General features: G+C 43.4%; 1 protein-coding gene across 2 annotated transcripts in view; it reads left to right on the top strand.

The window, feature by feature from the left end:
* The window catches only part of LOC132220790 (cytosolic beta-glucosidase), a 140,852-nt gene that overhangs the window by 10,876 nt on the left and 112,210 nt on the right, over nt 1–17,766 (top strand). The window contains exon 1 of one of the 2 annotated variants that reach the window (XM_059674371.1): nt 15,706–15,862. The exons of the other annotated variant lie outside the window; for it this stretch is intronic. Within the exon in view, the coding sequence (XP_059530354.1) occupies nt 15,805–15,862 (58 nt within the window). The 5' untranslated portion in view covers nt 15,706–15,804. Of the gene's footprint in view, nt 1–15,705; nt 15,863–17,766 lie in introns of those variants that run through there. 2 annotated transcript variants of the gene reach the window in all.

Below are 17,766 nucleotides of genomic sequence, written 5' to 3'. Positions count from 1 at the left end.
TCATACGCAAGACAGTAAAAAGCAGATTTTCAGTAATTAGATGTTTGCCTTGCCATATAGATAGGTCATGGAAAAGTTATTTCTGGTAATAACTTTCATTATGGGCAAGGACCCCAGTTCAGATTCTTCCAGGTAGTGAGGGTGGAGCAGAAGTTTCTCGATTGCCTTCAGGTCAGAGTAATCCCCAGGCCCAAGGGGAGGCCTGTTCTAAATCCCTTCAGTCAGTTCTTGGCTTGGGAAACCCACCATGCTCCCTTACGCAAGCCTGGTCTCGTAGTATGGTTGTCTAGAATCAGGCTGTGTTTGGAAGATGAGTTCCAAGCCGAAGTGGAAACTTACAGGGCTAGGGCTCATCTGATCTGACTCTGGGAAACATGATGGTTTTCCTCTTTGTCACAGGAAAATAGTATTCTAATTTACATAAACTCACCCAAGTAGGTTCTTTGTTTCTTTTTATAGACTGATGGCAATCATGAAAAAATACAAACAAAAGCATTTTTAAAAACGATAGTGTCAATCCAAATAAATAAATAAATAAATAAATAAATGGCGCGACAGAATTCTGGCTATGCTGATCCTGGCCAGAGATAATCTGTCCAAAATATGCTGATAGCTTGGAATCTTTCTCTTGGTTTAGAAACCTGGTTCACTGTTTTCTAGTCTATGTGCCACAATATCACCAGTCTCCTCTCTTCTAGTGAAGTGAAAACCAGTGCCAAGCATATATCAACACATATTTCCAGACTTGTTGCTCCCTTTGCTATTTTTACTTTTATACGAGGCAGAGAAAGGGAAAGAGTAGAGAGGAGGTGATTTTTTTTTAAAGGCATGGAGCGAAGAAACTTTGGCCAGGAGTGGAATATTCACGGTCCTTTTGGGTATTGTTAGCTACAGGGCTGTTGAAAAGTAGAACTACCAAGTAAAAAATAAGTGCTTGTAAAAAGGAATATATAATTCTCTGATGTCCTAGCAAGCTAAAAAAAAAAAAGAAAAGAAAAGAAAAAGAAAATTTGGGAAATGTTTTTGCATGGACACTCGGGTAGAAATATGTCCAGCCTTCTAGAATAGTAATAGACTGTCTCTTCAAATGGAATAAAAATACTGGAAAGACAGGCCTTGGAATGGAGACACTTGGACTGTAGTTCTGGCTCTGCTGATTTGTAACAGTGCTTTTCCAGGCACTTCTTTGGCCCCTTTCCTTTTTATAAATGATTGCACCTTACTCGGTGACCTTTAACTCATTTTTAGCTCACAAGACTCAGTGAGTCTTACTGAATATTCCTCTCCAAACTCCATGAATAGGGCCTTTTTAGTTCTATGTTTTATAATGTTTGAATGAAGGCCTTGCTTACACTTGACCACTATAGAAAGAGAGGAAAGGTCTGGAAAGGGGCTGTAGGTCGTTAACTGCTCTACCATATGGCACAGAGAACAGCTGTATTCCAGGCATTTCTGCTTCCTAAAAAAGATGTGCTGAAGTGGACAAAGAAAAACCAAGCAGTGTGGAAGGTCAACAGCTTCTGGAATGTTCGCTTTATTTAGCCCCAAATGATTGGCAGCCAGTTGTGGCATTATTACTCAATGTATCCATGTTGCCATTCAAAAACAGTTGTTGGAAGTGCTCAAATGAGAACAGTGGGGCTGTGTGGCTCTATGTTTCCTCTCTTCGAACGTGGTAGAGTGGAATTCATGCACAAGCTGCTTTGAAGAATCTTAGTGGTGAGAATCAGGGCTGGTTGATGCTCAGTACAATTTATCTGTTCCTCATTTGTTCTCATTTTAAGAAAATTGTTTTCCTTGCTCTGACATATAACATATACTATTATCATACATCAGTAAAAATACCAATGAAGCTGAAAATCAATATCAGAATCCCCACACCAAGACATGGGCACATTTTGCAAACAAAACTTTAAAGAAATCCTATATAATAATAGGCAAATATGCAAATAGACCGAACAGCAGAACAACTGGAACAACCAGTCCCTATGATGTGCGCTGGCCACCAGGGGGCATGCATGGAACATGGCTGCATGGGATGGTGGAGCAGGTGAGCGGGGATGCCAGACTAAGACAGGGCGCTGGTTGCTATCATCAGGGCAAGCCTCTGTTGGTTACTGAAAATTCTTTGCTCTCATGCACTGTGGTCCCACCCAGCACTCGCACCCACTGCCAGCGCTGGCCCCGGCTCCCACCCATTGCCAGTGCCTGGCGCCAGTCCTGATCACTCAGCTCCATCAGTGGGTGTGAGGGCAGCTGCTGGTCCTGATCACCCCTGAGGGCTTCTCCACCTCCCCCTGCTCCTGAGGAGCCATTGGGGCAGCAGCCACTGCTTGCACCCACTGATGGCTCAGAGTGATTGGGTTCGGCACCAGCAGCAGGTGTGAGTGGGGCTGCTGGCAGACAGGGGACCAGGGGGAGGGAGGAGGAAGAGGAGGCCACAGAGGGAGGGCCCAAGCGGGGGCACAGAGGATGGGCTGAGACCCGCCCCTGTGCCTACCACAGCCTCACAGCCCACAGTTCCTTCAAGGTGCATGAATTCGTGCACTGGGCCCCTAGTATATTAATAAAAAGCCCAAGTGACATGCGCGGTAGGAAACACATACATGCTCCTTGGGAAAGAGGCCTGGAGAAGTTAAGTAGCCTTTGCAGCAGGTCCAGATTCTGGACACTGTACACATGTCCTCAGGGGCTTGGCGAACATTTCAGATGAGCGAAAGCATTGCTGACATTCAAAAGCTGGAGCAAGGACTTGGGGATAAGGCAATTTTGTTCTCTGTGTCTGAGAGAAGAAAAGAATCACAGTGCGTGCCAGGAAAAGAATTTTGGAAACTCAGTTAATTGTGAAGGTGAGGCCGAGCCAGCTTGTAGTTAGATACAAAGACAATATTGTTCACTTCCCATAAATGATTTCCCATATGTAAAGCCGGGCTGATCCTAGCAGGTGACTTCAGAGATGTGGAAACACTGAACCACATGTGAATAAATCTTGCAAAGACTTTTGAAAAAAATGCTAAGTATAGGCTTTAAAATAACACTGTGATGGTCACATCTTGAGACTGAAAGCTCTACAAGCAGAGCTTGTTTATACCAACCACAAAGGCCAGGAACCTGTGGTTTTGAAAGATTTCTCATCCCAAGAAAATATTTACACTTGGAGGAGATGATGCGTTTTTAACTAGGCGCCATACATAGCACATTTGTGGAAATTATTGCAAGTAAAAATGTTTGCTTCCATAATCTGCAAAATTGACAGTTATGCTTAAGGCATCAAAAAATAGGTAGAATGAAGAATCACACTTCTTTTAAGTGGGTAATTTTTATTATTATTATTCTTAGTGGGGATGCATTTGGGTGATTGCCACAAAGGAAAAAGGATCTTTGGTAAATATCTTTCTTTCTATTGCCACAAAATTCCAGTCACTGAAGTTTTTGGAAACTCAGATCTTTATATATGGGAGGAAGAGAAAAGTACACCACATGAGAAAATGAGAAAAAAAATTAGGATAGACATAGCTCAACAGATCAGACTCAACATGGAATAAATTAACACTGTAGGGAAATGAAGGCAATTTGGGGGAATTTAACAATATTTGACATTTAATTATTAGCAGTCCAATTAAAACAACAACAATTATTGATTAAGAGGTCAATTAGTTTGAGGAAGAAACCCAACCCAAATTAAATATTTGCCATGTGCATTAACCATTATACCGTAAAACAAAGTTCTTATTTTTAGCTAAAGTCTCCTGGCTTCTAAATAACAGAGACAGAAGTAAAACAAAAGCTACAAGATGGGGAATGTGTTCTAGCAATGGATGTGGTGATACACACTGGTATTTGTCCTAACAAAAGTAATATCCACATGTGCTAACATAGAAGGGACCAGAACTCATTCTTAATATCCCCCATTTCTTCTCTCATTTTTATATGTTGATTGCTGCTCTAAAGAATATAAGGGCAACCCATGACAAAACTACATAAAAAAACTTGTCAAATTGTATTGTTGGACTGAAATTCAATTATAGCGAGTATAGCAAATATTTCTTGGAATATGGAAATGATGACCCCAAAGATTCCATGGCATTTTTTAAAGGTTATACAGATGTGAGTATATATTCCTGATTCCTGACACAGAGTTCCTAAGACCCTTATACTTTTCTGTGTGACTGGAGCATCTTTGGTTCCAATGAGGTGCCTTTTGGTGGATCCAGAAAGACAAACACATGATGGGAACCTTGGAACTGTTAGTCCCATCTCCCATTCTCTGCAGAGGAGAGAGGCGCTGGAGGTGAAGTTAATAATCCAGTGTTATGTGTTTTAAGTAAAAGGTAACCAGAAAGAAAACATATATGGTTAAAACATGGTAATTTTACTAAATTTTAGCTACTTTTTTAGGGCTCCTCCTCAGTTTTCAGCCCTCTCTCCTCCCTTAAACTCCATTTCCTCTCTCCCTCCAGAGGTTTCCTGCTGAGTTCTAAGAGGAGTATCTCCAGGGTACACACCTTTAGACATGGATGGCACTCTCGTGCACTTCCCTTCTCTTGTGGTTTGATTCTTCCCCAGTTTCTACTCACTTTGCATCATCTTCAGTTCCTCAGAAGTTGTCTTTGGTGTTATGCTTAGAGTTTGCAGTTGAAATTGGCAAAAGGATCATTCTGATTCAAACTACTCTGCCATTATCAGAAGCTAGAACTTCTGTTTTTATCACCATTATGATTAGATTTTCGTGGGGGGTTTTTGTGTGTATGTAATGTTGGTCTCTTCAATGAAATGTTAAGCACATGGAGAGAATGTTAAAAAAAGGTTTTCAGGGAAAAATTCTCATTTGGCACAAGCTCCTTCCCACTGATTTTAACTGTCTTGGTATATTTTAATAGCCTCACCTGTACTTCATGAATCATATTAATATATCACTCATTCTTTATGCAATTTGATTATTATATATAAAGATTACAATCAAGAAGTAATTAGTCGCCCTAACTGGTTTGGCTCAGTGGATACAGCGTCGGCCTGCGGACTGAAGGGTCGCAGGTTCGATTCCGGTCAAGTGCATGTACCTTGGTTGTGGGCACATGCCGGGGTCCTGCCCCAGCGGGTCCAGGGGTTCCCCAAAGGTGTGGACGGAGTCGGCGAAGAAGGAATGACACGGAGATCAGCGTTCAGTTGATCAGCAGCCTAGCCAGGATCTCCAGCCAAGTTCTGGTCTCGATCTCCAGAGAGGTTCTGCTTAGGATCTCCAGCCAGGTTCTGTCCAGGTTCTCCAGGCAGGTCCAGTCACCAGGTTCTAGTCAGGCTCTCCTGCCAATCTCCGCAGTCAGGTTCAGTCCAGGATCCTCTGCCATGCTCTCTCGCCAGGCTTTGCCTCAAAGCTCCGAGGCCAGTCCCTGTCCAGGATCCTCCGGCATGCTCTCTCCAGCAAAGTTCTTCTGTCTCTAGGCTCCGTGTAGATTCTGTCTTCTTGATTCTGTTCTAAGTTCTGTGTGTTTCTGTCTTGTTACAACTGTATTTATACCAGTTGATTCAATCCTATCAATCTCTATTACAAAGGTTAGGGCGTTTCTTATCTCCATTCCAGGGAGAAAAGATTATGTAGCTTAAGCATGATTGTTTGTAGTGATTAACTACCCACCTGGCACTTAGTTAAGGAGTTTCATCCCCTCCCTGACTTCAGGGAAAAATTCCTACCTGGGGAAACAACCTTTCTAGGAGAGGTGACCTTGGTTAAAACACACAGTGCTAAGGGGAGCAAACATATTAAGAACAGTATGCCATATATGCCAGGTCCCTTGAAACAGCAAGGATGGACCGGCTCCCGGCAGGCACATCCCCAGTAGGGGGTGTGCAGGAGGCAGCTGATCAATGTTTCTCTCTCACTGATGTTTCTAACTATCTTTCTCCCTTCTTCTCTCTGTAAAAAAATCAATAACTATATTAAAAAAAAGAAGTAATTAGTCATAATGTAACCACATAAAACTCACACATGAAATTCGAATGTAGTTATCTTCTGTAATCACTAAAATGGGCAGAGTATGCTATAGTTCTAAATAAGGGGTCCTCAAACTTTTTAAACAGGGGGCCATATCACTGTCCCTCAGACCGTTGGAGGGCCGGACTATAGTTTAAAAAAACAACTATGAACAAATTCCTATGCACACAGCGGCAGCAAAAACACCCGGCGGGCCGGATAAATGTTTTCGGCGGGCTGCATGTGGCCCGTGGGCCGTAGTTTGAGGACCCCTGTTCTAAATGGTATGAACAGAAATGTAAGCTGAGGGCTTGTGCTGTGCTAATGTATTCAGTGCAGGGATTCCCAAATAAAAAGATTGTGAGTACCTGATAGTGTTGCCTTCTGGGAGACAGGGAGGACGAGCTTCTTGGCTTGATACAGGGGTCGTGAGACACCTCCTACCATCAGCACACCAAATTGGGCAGATGGATCTTTATGTCAACGACCCTAAGACTGAGTAGCTTCACAGACAACTTTTCGGATTTAAACATCCTTATTTTCAGCTCTCTGAGCTTAAATCCTCAATCCATTTCAGCCACTGGTTCCAGAGGGTTCCCCTCTCCATCGATCTCTTGGGTGCAACAGAGCAGAGCATCCCTTCATTTTTGTACACTGTTTCCTCCTTCCTATACTTCCCCATTCTCTACTCTGAATATGTAAGGTATTGGGGGAAGGATTGTCAGTAATACATTAGGAAAACTATAAGTAACTCTATTTACTCTTCACTTTCTCCCTTGGCAACTTGGGGTAAAACAGGATGATATTAAAACAGAGTTGGGGAACTGCAAGTAGAATATTAGAAGTTGATTCCAACCCTGATGGATGAGAGATTGACTTAGTCAGACTGCTTGACCACTTTCTTCCTAGGATTTAATATGGTGCCTGGCTCATAGTAATTGCTCTCTATTCATTTAGTAAATGAATTAATTAATGTGGGGGGAAGTATATCAAATCAGACTTTCATTTTGAGCTTGCCAGTTAAGGCCATCTCTATTCTCAGAAAAGCGATCAATTGATAGGGAAGTCAGACAACTAAACACATTTTTAAATAAAATGCCACTAGTGTTATGAGGGGCACACAAGGCACAGTGAGAGCATGCAAAAGGGAGACTTAACTCATCTTGGGGAATGTGTTGTGTCCCTTAAAAAGTCACCTAAGCTGGCCAATGGAAGATAAGGGAGATAGTCCAGAAAAGGCAGAGAAAGTCCTAGGCAGAGGGAGCATCATTTGTCAAGAATCAGTGTTGAGGAAGAGCATGGAGAATGGTAGGTTTGAAAAGCTGAAAAAAGTGAGAAGAGCTTCTGAGAGGGAACACTGTGTATATATGAACAGAAGGAGGCGGGATCTAGGCCATGTGGGCTTTGCATAGATCAAGATGTTTGAACTTGATGCCCAGCCAGTGTTGCTCAGTGGTTGAGCATTGACCTATGAACCAGGAGGTCACGGTTTGATTCCTGATGAGAGCATATGTCTGGGTTGCAGGCTCAATCCCCAGTGTGGTGTGTGCCAGATGCAGCCAGTCAGTGACTCTCTCATCACTGATGTTTCCCTCTCTCTTTCTCTCCCCCTTCCTCTCTAAAATCAATAATTTTTTTTAAAAAAAGATGTTTGAATTTGAGGGGCAGGGGCAATCTCTGAACTATGTGTTTTAGAAAGATGGGTCAGGCTGCAGTAGAATCTATGGGATGGGGAAAAAACACCTGGAAGTTGCGCATCTATTTAGAACGTTCCAGGCTTGAGATGATTTTTATTGCCTTTGTACAGAGAAGAGGCCACAGGGATGAAGGTAAACTGACCTAGGGAAGAGATGTCAAGGTTTTAGTGTCAGCAGTGCTCAGAGGTGGGCTGCATGTGGCAGGAAGTGGGTGGAGGTCAGGGAAGGGCTCAGAGCAGTGTCCAGGGTGTGTAGTGGCCTTGGATTGAGGATCCAAGAGAGAAAGATCAGGGTGGCCTCCCATAGATTGCCATGGGCTGTACAGAAAACCCTGCTGGCTGTTCCATTACAGTTCATCTACAGTCATTGTGTGATCCCTGAAATTGCTCTTTTTCACTCTGGGTTTATATTTTATTTGGCTCCATTCCACTCCTTTTTACTTGCTTTTCTGATTGTGGGCCTCCAAGCCCTTGCTTTATTCACTGTGGGAGGAAAAGGCGTTTGAAGTTCCAAACCCCATTTCTGGAGTGAGATTAACAATCAAAGATACTCTCAAAGGTGCAAACACTCGGGGGATTTAGGGGATTCGCTACAGTCTAGTCCCGGGGCATGTGGCACACCTGTGTGCTGGCACAGACAGTTTACAGGTAAAACTAGCCAGGCCTTTGAACTTGAGCGTGTTCTTTCTGGTCACTACCACCAGGGGCCAGGGCTGAGGCAGAGTGCCTGCTTTAATTTTGTAGCCTGCGTGCCTCACTTGCTGCACCCTAATTTCAGCTCAGTTCATCACTTCTCCAGATACTCCCCAGAAACGCAGGGGAGTTTTGGTTGTGTTGGTGGAGGATGCCCTGAGTAGCTAACTGAGGTCCACAGAATAACGTCCTGAAACGTGTTACTGCTGGAATCTGATGCCACACCATGGGCCTGGGCTGGGAGGCTCCAGAGAGGCATTCTGAGGGCTCTACCTCTACTGCCTGCCTTTTATTCTTAGAGCGCTGAGTGGTATTGAGTGGTTTTTGTGACTCCTTCTATGCCACTGTTAGTAGCAGCCTGTCAACACATTGAAGGGCAGAACATTTGGGAGTTTGTTTTGAAAATGACTCAATAGTAAATCCTTAATTGAGTGGCAGTGTGGCTTTTTGAAATATTGAGTGATGCACGGATGTTGTTGTATATTGCTTTCATGATGTATCTTATGGGGTGGATGGCCTTCAGTAAGTTAATGCAAATAATGTAATTGAATTTCACTCGAGCCGGCCATTAATGATCTTGCATATATCTTCATTCCTGGGCTGGTGATATGGGGCAACATTTAAGTTAGCTAGGAAAGTATCTGGTAAAGTACCTGTATGTAGAGGGGGTTTAGGATATGTGGAAATGCATGGGAATCATGTGTATGACACACAATAACATACATCTACTTTTATATGCCTATTTCTGTAGTCATTTATATACATGTACATCTATATCAAGCCACATGTATAAATAAACATAACATAATGTAACTTCCATATGTACACATTTATGTATACATGTGTGCATATGTATATGTAAATATAGATATAATGCTGATACACATATCCCACATATATATGATACCATATATGAATCTTTTGGTAGCAAGTAATAGGAAAAGCAACCCAAATAGGCTTAAATCATACAGGAAATTTATTGGTTCTCAAAGGTTCAGTTCCTTCCACCCTTCCTCCATATCCCATAGCTAGTTCTCTTTACATCTAGGAAATGACTGCCCCAAACGTCCACATTCCTGGGTGGTAGGAGGGTAAATCTTTCTAGATAGTTCTATGGAAGAGGGCAAAAGCTGCTTCCTCAGAAACCCAAGGTACATTTTCTCATCACATTGTTCAGTGGGGTCTCCAGCCCACCTCTAATCCAATCCCTGTCAATGAGATGAGATGTGCAGATGACCCTGAATTAATCCCTGGAGCTGGTGGATTACTGGGTGGGTGGAGCATGGGTTTCCCCAGGAGCATATAAGCTGCATAGGAGCAAGGCAGGTACCCAAAGGAATTTAGATTCTGTTGGCAAGAGAGCCCTGAGAGTTGCCTGAATCCTGGGTGGCTCCCATGAATACATGTCCCTCCCCCCAGGGTCCCCATCACACACACACACACACACACACACACACACACACACACACACACACAGGTTGTCAGAATTCACACAATGAAAGATTTCTCTTATCACTAGTGTACTTTCTGGAATTCCTGTTTTGACAGATTCTGCTACAACGAAAGCAAGAGCATTGTCATAACTAATTCATTTCTGCATTTTCATGCATGGGAAGCTGGTATTAGCACAATGAGTTTGTATAATTCAGTCAAGAGCAATAATATGGATGCTGTAGATAGCCTGGGAGAGCTGATAGGAAGTGAATTTATAATTGCAATTAGAATTATTGAAATATTAAAAACAGCCTGATGGCTCTCAGGAGCGAGGGGGCCTGTTCACAAAGCACTTCTTAGAGTGTGCATCTGTGGTCGAGATTTGGCTGGATCTGGTTGACAAATGAGGGAAGTCCAGATGAATAATCCATTGTGAAACCAACCTCGTGTGGATTTGGCCTTTGGTGTGCCTCTCCCACCTGGCCCCCTTCACTTCTCTTTTACTTTCTCCCTACCCTCCACCCCCCACTCCCCCACCCCTCCACCCCTGTGGTTGATATCACCAAAGAGGCTCCCCTTGCTGGAGAAAAGTTCTTTGAAGTTATGAAATTTTTTTCCATGGCCTTTTTTTCAAAATGTAGTCATTATTTAGAGAGTGTCTTTTTTCAGTACCTCCCTAAGTTCAGTGGTTTAGCAAAGTAAACATGCAACCCATAGTCCGAAGGGGGTTGCCTCTGGGTTTGGTACTGGGCCCTGCTCCCCACGGGGGATACGGGAAACAGCTCCTTCCATCCAAGGAGTTCTGAGGGCCTCCAGTTTTCCAGTTGCGCCTCTGTGTCCAGTCAGTGGATGAGAGGGGACCAGTGACATGTGGATGGCACGAGTGACTGTGTGGGCAGATCCCAGCGACCTCGCTTGGAAGTGGTGGGCCTCATTTCTGCCCACACTCCCCTGGCCAGGACTCAGTCTCGCATGGCCACATCTAAGGCAGGGGGGTTGGGGGGTTGAAAAATGTGGTCTGACTGTGTGCCCAGAGGGAATAGGCAGTAGGGCTTGGCTCTTTGCTGTCTTTGCTGCAGATGGGAAAACACCCATTTAGACCCAGACTTTCCTCCTGACAGGGGTTCTCAGGAACATTCGAATGCCAGGATTTCTGAATCTCCGCATTTCAAATTGGGAGGTTCAAAGTCATGACTAATGGGGCTGAATCCTTCCTGAATAACAGCTTGTTTTGCAGCTAACAAAGAAAAAAATATAAATTTTTCCCCAGGAGGACACTGTATTTATAGTCCTTCACCACTCCTAGGACTTCTAGAGAGAGCACATCTGTAGCGAAGACCTTAATGCAAGGTCTCATGTTCCCCTCCAGCTTGGACTGTGGACAGGACTTGGTACCTGTCCTGAATACTAGTGTTCGGTGTGCTGTTCCAAGGCAGTACCCTGGGAAGGCGGCAGGATCTCACAGAGATTACTGAGTAGTTGGAGGAGGGGTTGAACCTAAGGCCTCAGATTTACACCCTGTGCCTCCAAAGCAGAGAGTCCCTGAGTGGACTTGGAAGGACCATGGCTGGCCTGGAGGTTGGAGAGTGTGCGTCTCAGCATTCATCACTATGGACCAAAGCTGTGAGCGGAGAGAATGGGGGAGCCAGGCATCGTTTCTTATGTGTAGTCTTCATTTAATATAAGTCCTACTTTTTCTGTAGGACTTTTACGTTACTGTATGGCTGTAACATGGAATGAAGGGGACTGAGAGAATGACAAGTTAAGTTACCAGCTAGTCTTGCTAGATAGGACCATGATATCAGAATTCTTTTTGTATAAAGATAATAAATAAATAAATAAATAAATAAATAAATAAATAAATAAATAAATAAAAATAATGCTTTTAACCCAAGATAGTGTGTAAATTCTGCAAATACATGTGTCTTACAGCCATAAAGACTTTCATGGAGGGCATATTGGTAGAATCAGATCTCTGAGAGGTGAGAAGATGCAGAGAGGTGTGCGTAGCAAAGGGAGATTCTGGAGAGAGTGCAGAGTGCCGGGACAGCTAAGGTTCCCCAGGGGTTCTCCAGACCTTTCTGGGAACCCAGGAGATCAAAACTCTTGTCGTGATGATACTAAGACATGGTTTGCCTCTTTCAGTCTCAGCTCTTGTCCTGAGTTTGCAGTGGAATTTTCCAGAGGCAGCACATGGAAGCAGAAACAGATATGAACTTCCGACTGTCCACTATGAAGTCAGGCATAAAAGAGATTTTCAAAATATAAAACTCTTTCTCACTAAGTATTTTTTCTTTCTGAGTACATGATTATTTTTCCTAAAACATGCTATTTACTATGTTCACATGCTTTTAAGGCTATTTAAAAGAAGTCATCAGTAAATATTATTTTTAAATCTTGGTTTTAGTTTTGAATAGAGTAAATGTTGATAAATATAACCCACAATTTTAAAAGCTCCTTAAGGGCCTCAATTATTTTTAAGCGTGTAAAGATGTCCTTATTCCAAACACTTGAGAATCCTATGCTAGAGAATCCCATCAGAGCTGAGGAAAATTAAATTTGACCATTTGTGGTCAAATTAATTCAGAGAATGTGGATTGCTGAGAAGGTAGAATATTCTTTCTGGAGAAAATCAGTCAAAGAGCAGTTGTAGTTAGCTACGGGTTGCTGGGGTAGGTGGCCACTGGTGGGATAACTAAATTTCAGTAACACTCCATACATTAACTTGTAAACCTAAAAAAAGTTGCAATACTGCCATCTAGTGGTCCATAATGAAAATAATTTAATATATTTTTTCATTGGAGTTACAATGATTGCTTCAGAATTGAAGGACTGTAGGGACTCAGTTAATAGTTGTTTAATGCCCTGTATTTCCGATGTTTAGATCACCAAATATGTACCTTTAAATGTCTCCCTTCATTTCCTTCTATATTAATGCTTCCTCTTGGGGTTAGGATAACCCGGTAGGGTGGGATATACTTCATTCCAATCTGTGTTCCTGATTTAGTGCTGTCTTTGGGGAACTAAAAAAGTAACTTTTTTCACTTTGGGCATTTAAACTAACTCCTCTCTCCATGGGCATTTAAAAATGAATGACCTTTTCCTTGTGGATCTATTTTAGAGATACAGAAAGGCTTCAAAGACAGTCCAGTGAGACCCCGTGTCCTCTTCAGCCACTTTCCCCTGTTGTCAACATTCCACATGCCTGTGGAACACGCTGGGCACCTGGGTGAGATGACCCACATTGAGGCACGAGACTGTGAGGTTGCAGAAATAGAAGCTTGGGGAGCAGGGAGGTTGGGCTGGACCGCAAAACAGGTCACCTATAGAAGCAAGAAAGCTGCAGACCTATGCGTTCAAAATTCTGAGTGAAAATTATTTTCATCAGAAAATCCTATAGTGTATAAACCACATAGCAAGTGTGATGTTATAATAAAGACAATTCTAGAACTACAAGGTTTCAAAAGATGTACCTTCCACCCCCTTTTGTCAGGAAGTTATTCATGGGTTTGCTTCTCTAAAAAAGGAAGAAGAAACAGGGAGAAAGCCCAGGAGACAGGGGAGCAGGTAGCAGATGATATAACTTAGCTCAGCGGCCGCCTAAAAACAAACAGTGCACAATGGAGCAGGAAAACAGAGGTGTTTGAACAACGAGGAGATTTATGGTTCTGTCAGGGTGTTTGGGGATGAATTAGTTATAGGGATAGAAAAAAATAAATATAAAACTCAGACAACTGATTAACCCCAGAGGAAATAAAAAGTTGCATATAATCATGGTATACCACATGGCTCAATTTTGAACTGTATGTAGTCATAGTAATGTAAATGTCAAATACTTATTTAAACAGAACAGGTAATCTTATCCTGTTTAGATGAGGGGCGGGGGGGAGGGGGAGAAAGAGTGAGAGAGAGAGAAAGAGAAGTAGGATTTTCTACTGTATCCAGAAGTCAATGATCAGTCTCTAAAATCTAAAAACAAATTCCGAAGCACCAGTATCAGCCTATTATTTTAACCACATGGAAGCACATGCAGTCTTTTCTTTTTATCCAGTTTCACTTTCTGAGGTTGCAGTTACCTATGGTCAGCTGTGGTCTGAAAATATTAAGTGAAAAACTCCAGAAATAAATAATTTCTAAGTTTGAAAATGCATACCTTTCTGAGTAGCATGAAGAAATCTTATGTCAGGCTCTGCCCTGCCCAAGACCTGAGTCATCCCTCTGTCCTGCAGCTCCACGCTGTAGACACTCCCCATGTGTTGTGTTAGTAGGTGATGAGATTGACTGACATGGCATCAAAGTGCTGTTTTCAAGGAAACCTTATTGTACTTAAAAGTGGCCCCAGAGGCAAGAGTAGCTTAATGCTATGTCACAGTGCCTGTGTCATTCACCTCCCTTCACCTCATCACAAGAAGGGTGAGCACAGCACAAGAAGATACGTTGATACAGAGAGACCACACACACATAACTTTTATTATAGTATATTGTGAAAATTGTTCTATTTATTAGTTTTTGTTGTTAATCTCTTACTGGGCCTAATTTAGAATTTAAACTTCATATATATACTAGAGGCCGATGCAGGAAATTTGTGCAAGAATAGGCCTTCCTTCTCCTGGCTGCCAGCACTGGCTTCCCTCTGGCACCTGGGACCTGGGCTTCCCTCACAGCCCCGGCTTCATCTGGAAAGTCATTCGGAAGGATGTCCAATCTAATTAACATATTATGCTTTTATTATTATAGACTAGAGGCCTGGTGCATGAAATTCATGCATGCCAGGGGAGGGGGGTCCTTCAGCCCGGCCTGTACCCTCTCGCAATCTGGGACTGCTGGCTTCTAGCTGCTTACCTGTGTTCCTGCCTGATTGCTCCTAACCACTCTGCCTGCCTGATTACCCCTAACCACTCTACTGCCTGCCTGATCACCCCTAACTGCCTCTGCCTTGGACCCCGCTGCCATGGCTTTATCAGGAAGGATGTCCAGAAGGTTGTTTGGCTGTTTGGTCTAATTATGCTTTTAGTATTATAGACTAGAGGCTTGGTGCACAAAATTCATGCCTGGGGGGTGTGTGTCCCTCAGCCCAGCCTGTACCCTCTCTAATCTGGGACCCCTTGAGGGATGTCTGACTGCCCGTTTAGGCCTGATCCCTCTCACAATCCAGGACTGCTGGCTCCCAACCACTCGCCTGCCTGCCTGCCTGATTGCTCTTATCCACTTCTGCCTGCCAGCCTGATCACCCCCTAACCACTCCCCTGCCAGCCCGATTGTCCCTAACTGCCCTCCCCTGCCAGCCTGGTCGCCCCCAACTGCCCTCCCCTGCAGGCCTGGTCACCCCTAACTGCCTCCCCTGCCGGTCATCTTGTGGCGGCCATATTGTGTCCACATGGGGGCGGCCATCTTTGACCACATGGGGGCAGCCATCTTGTGTGTTGGAGTGATGGTCAATTTGCATATTGCTCTTTTATTAGATAGGATATGGTTTCGTATTACCCATGGTTTTAAATATCTACTGGGGATCTTGGAACATATCCCCTTCAAATAAGGGTGGGGGGGAGGGGCGTGTTACTGTACTAGAAGAAACAGTTGAAAATAGTTACCTCTAAGAAGTAGGGAATTGGAATTGGGAGGAATTGCTTAAGGGAAAATTCTAGTAGGATTATGTGGCTTTAAAAAACAATGTCCATGTATTTCATGAAAAGGCAAAAGATCAGATGAATGGGTGACCCGCCAAAGCAGGGACTAGGTCAGCACCCAAGCTGATCCAAGTTCGTTAAGAATCAGGGAGTGCCTGGAGAGAAAAGTCCAAATGTTCACCTGGTACAAAGTGCCTGGCATTTTATCAAGTCACTTTAATCTTTAATCTGTCCCCTTGCTCATTTGCATACACAGTGGCTCTCTGTGACCCTTGTCAGGGGTGAGAGTTTACTTACTATTTGCACAATTGCTGGGCTGCTCTGGCAATAGGCCGCAGTGCTCCTGTGGGCTGAGTGTCCAGGTGGCCAGCTGTCTCCCTGGAACCATGGCTTTCCCTGCGGGATTTGGATGGGGGGCAGCCACCGCGGCTTATCAAGTGGAAGGTAGGAGACGCTCCTTTCCCTTGGCTAGGGCTGGGATGAATTACTCCTGGTGGGTTCTGTATATCTAGGGAAAAGGATGGGGTGAGAAAAAGAAGGAAATGGATTGCAGAGTCTATAACTATATAAATGGACTGTGCCCCCTTGCACGCAGAAGAGGCTCACATTCCATGGTCCTTTCCTGAGGCACAAGGGGGACAGTGGGAGAGCTGAGCACCAAGCTGCAGCTGTATTTTTGGTCCGTCCAACCTTACCTCTCACATCAGTTTACATTGGACCAGCTGCTTTTGAAATTGGTCATTGGTTTCTTGAACACATTTGCCCCAACACCCCTAAAAATAACAATGTTTCCTATTGACTGGAAAAATATTGGGTTACTAAATAGGCTGGCCCTCCAGGAATGAAAGCAAGACAACCTTGGTTAGTTTCCTTGTCAGGAGAGAGGTCAGACAGACCAAAGGCGTGGTCAGAGAGAGGAGTAGAAGGAGAGCTGAATGAAGTGAATGGAATCAGGTCTGGCAGCAGCAAGAATGGTGACAATGGGGTCTGGAGCCAGACCCCCTAGACTTGGGGGTCTATCTCTACATTGTTTTTAAATTAAATTTATTGGGGTGGCATTGGTTAATAAAATTATATAGGTTTCAAATATACAGTTTTATGATATATCATCTGTATATTGCATTGTGTGCGTACCACCCAAAGTCAAATCTTCTTCTATCACCATCTGTCTGACCCTCTTCACCCTTTTCTACCCTCTCACCCCTCTTCCCTCTGGGAGCCAGCATACTGTTGTCTGTGTCTATGAAGTTTTATTTGTTTGTTTTTCTTGTTTGTTCATATGTTGTTTTCAGTTTTATGTGCCACATATGAGTGAAATCATATGGTTTCTTAACTTTTTCTGTCTGACTTATTTCATTTAACATGATAGTCTCAAGGTCCAGCCATGTTGTCACAAATAGCAGTATTTTTTTTTGTCTTTTCTTATGGCTGAGTAGTATCCCATAGTATATATGTACCATGTCTTCTTTATCCAATCATCTATCCAAGGTCATTCCAGTTATTTACATGTGTTGGCCCCCATGAACAATGCTGCAATGAACACAGGGTGCATATGTCTTTGTGAATAAATATTTTCAATTTTTTTCTGGCAGGTACTTAGAAGAGGGGTTGCTGGCTCATATAGTAACTCTATTCTTAATTTTTTGAGGAGCCTCCACTATCTCTACATTTTACCAGCTCAGTGTTTCTTTGGACAAGTTACTCAACTTCTCTGTGCCTCCTCATCTGTAAGCTGGAGATAACTATAATGTTGCTGTGAGTTAAGTAAGATGATGTATAGTAGCTGCTTGGGGCTGAGTAATGCTCAGTGCATGGCATTTACTATATTCAGTGGGATCACAAAGGGATTCCTGAGAACGACTCACTGTAGGATTCTACAGTTAAATTGACAGGAATATCCAGTCAGTTATACAAGACAAGGTGGTGGGTTTTGGGTACCAGTTTCTAGGCCCTGCTTGCTTAGGCCGCAGGAATAATAACATTGCTTGTCCATTCAGAGGCCCTCTCCTCACAGGGTCTCAGGATCTCAGTGTCACTGCACGGATTTCTTCTTCTGGAGGCCATTTGTCCCCTGCTCTTTTGTGCTGGCTACAGCCTGATTTTAAGGTCTTTATTTGTGGCCTCACACTGCTCTTGTGCTGTTTACTCTCTATCAACAGCTTTCAGGGCGGGGAACTTGATCCAATGTGACTGCTCTCTTTGTTAAACTCACACAATGACTTCTATATGTTTGCTTGTTTCCCACCTCTTACCTTCCCTCTTGTGCTGAGTGACTCTGGGCAAATAACATAGTCATCTCAGTTTCCTTATTTGTAGAATTAGGGAAATGGTCATGCCCACCTTCTAGG

Source organism: Myotis daubentonii, chromosome 1 (genome assembly GCF_963259705.1).
Source record: "Myotis daubentonii chromosome 1, mMyoDau2.1, whole genome shotgun sequence".
Taxonomy (NCBI): Eukaryota; Metazoa; Chordata; class Mammalia; order Chiroptera; family Vespertilionidae; genus Myotis; species Myotis daubentonii.
Note: the sequence above shows the minus strand (reverse complement) of the source record. Positions and strands in the feature narration are given on the sequence as shown.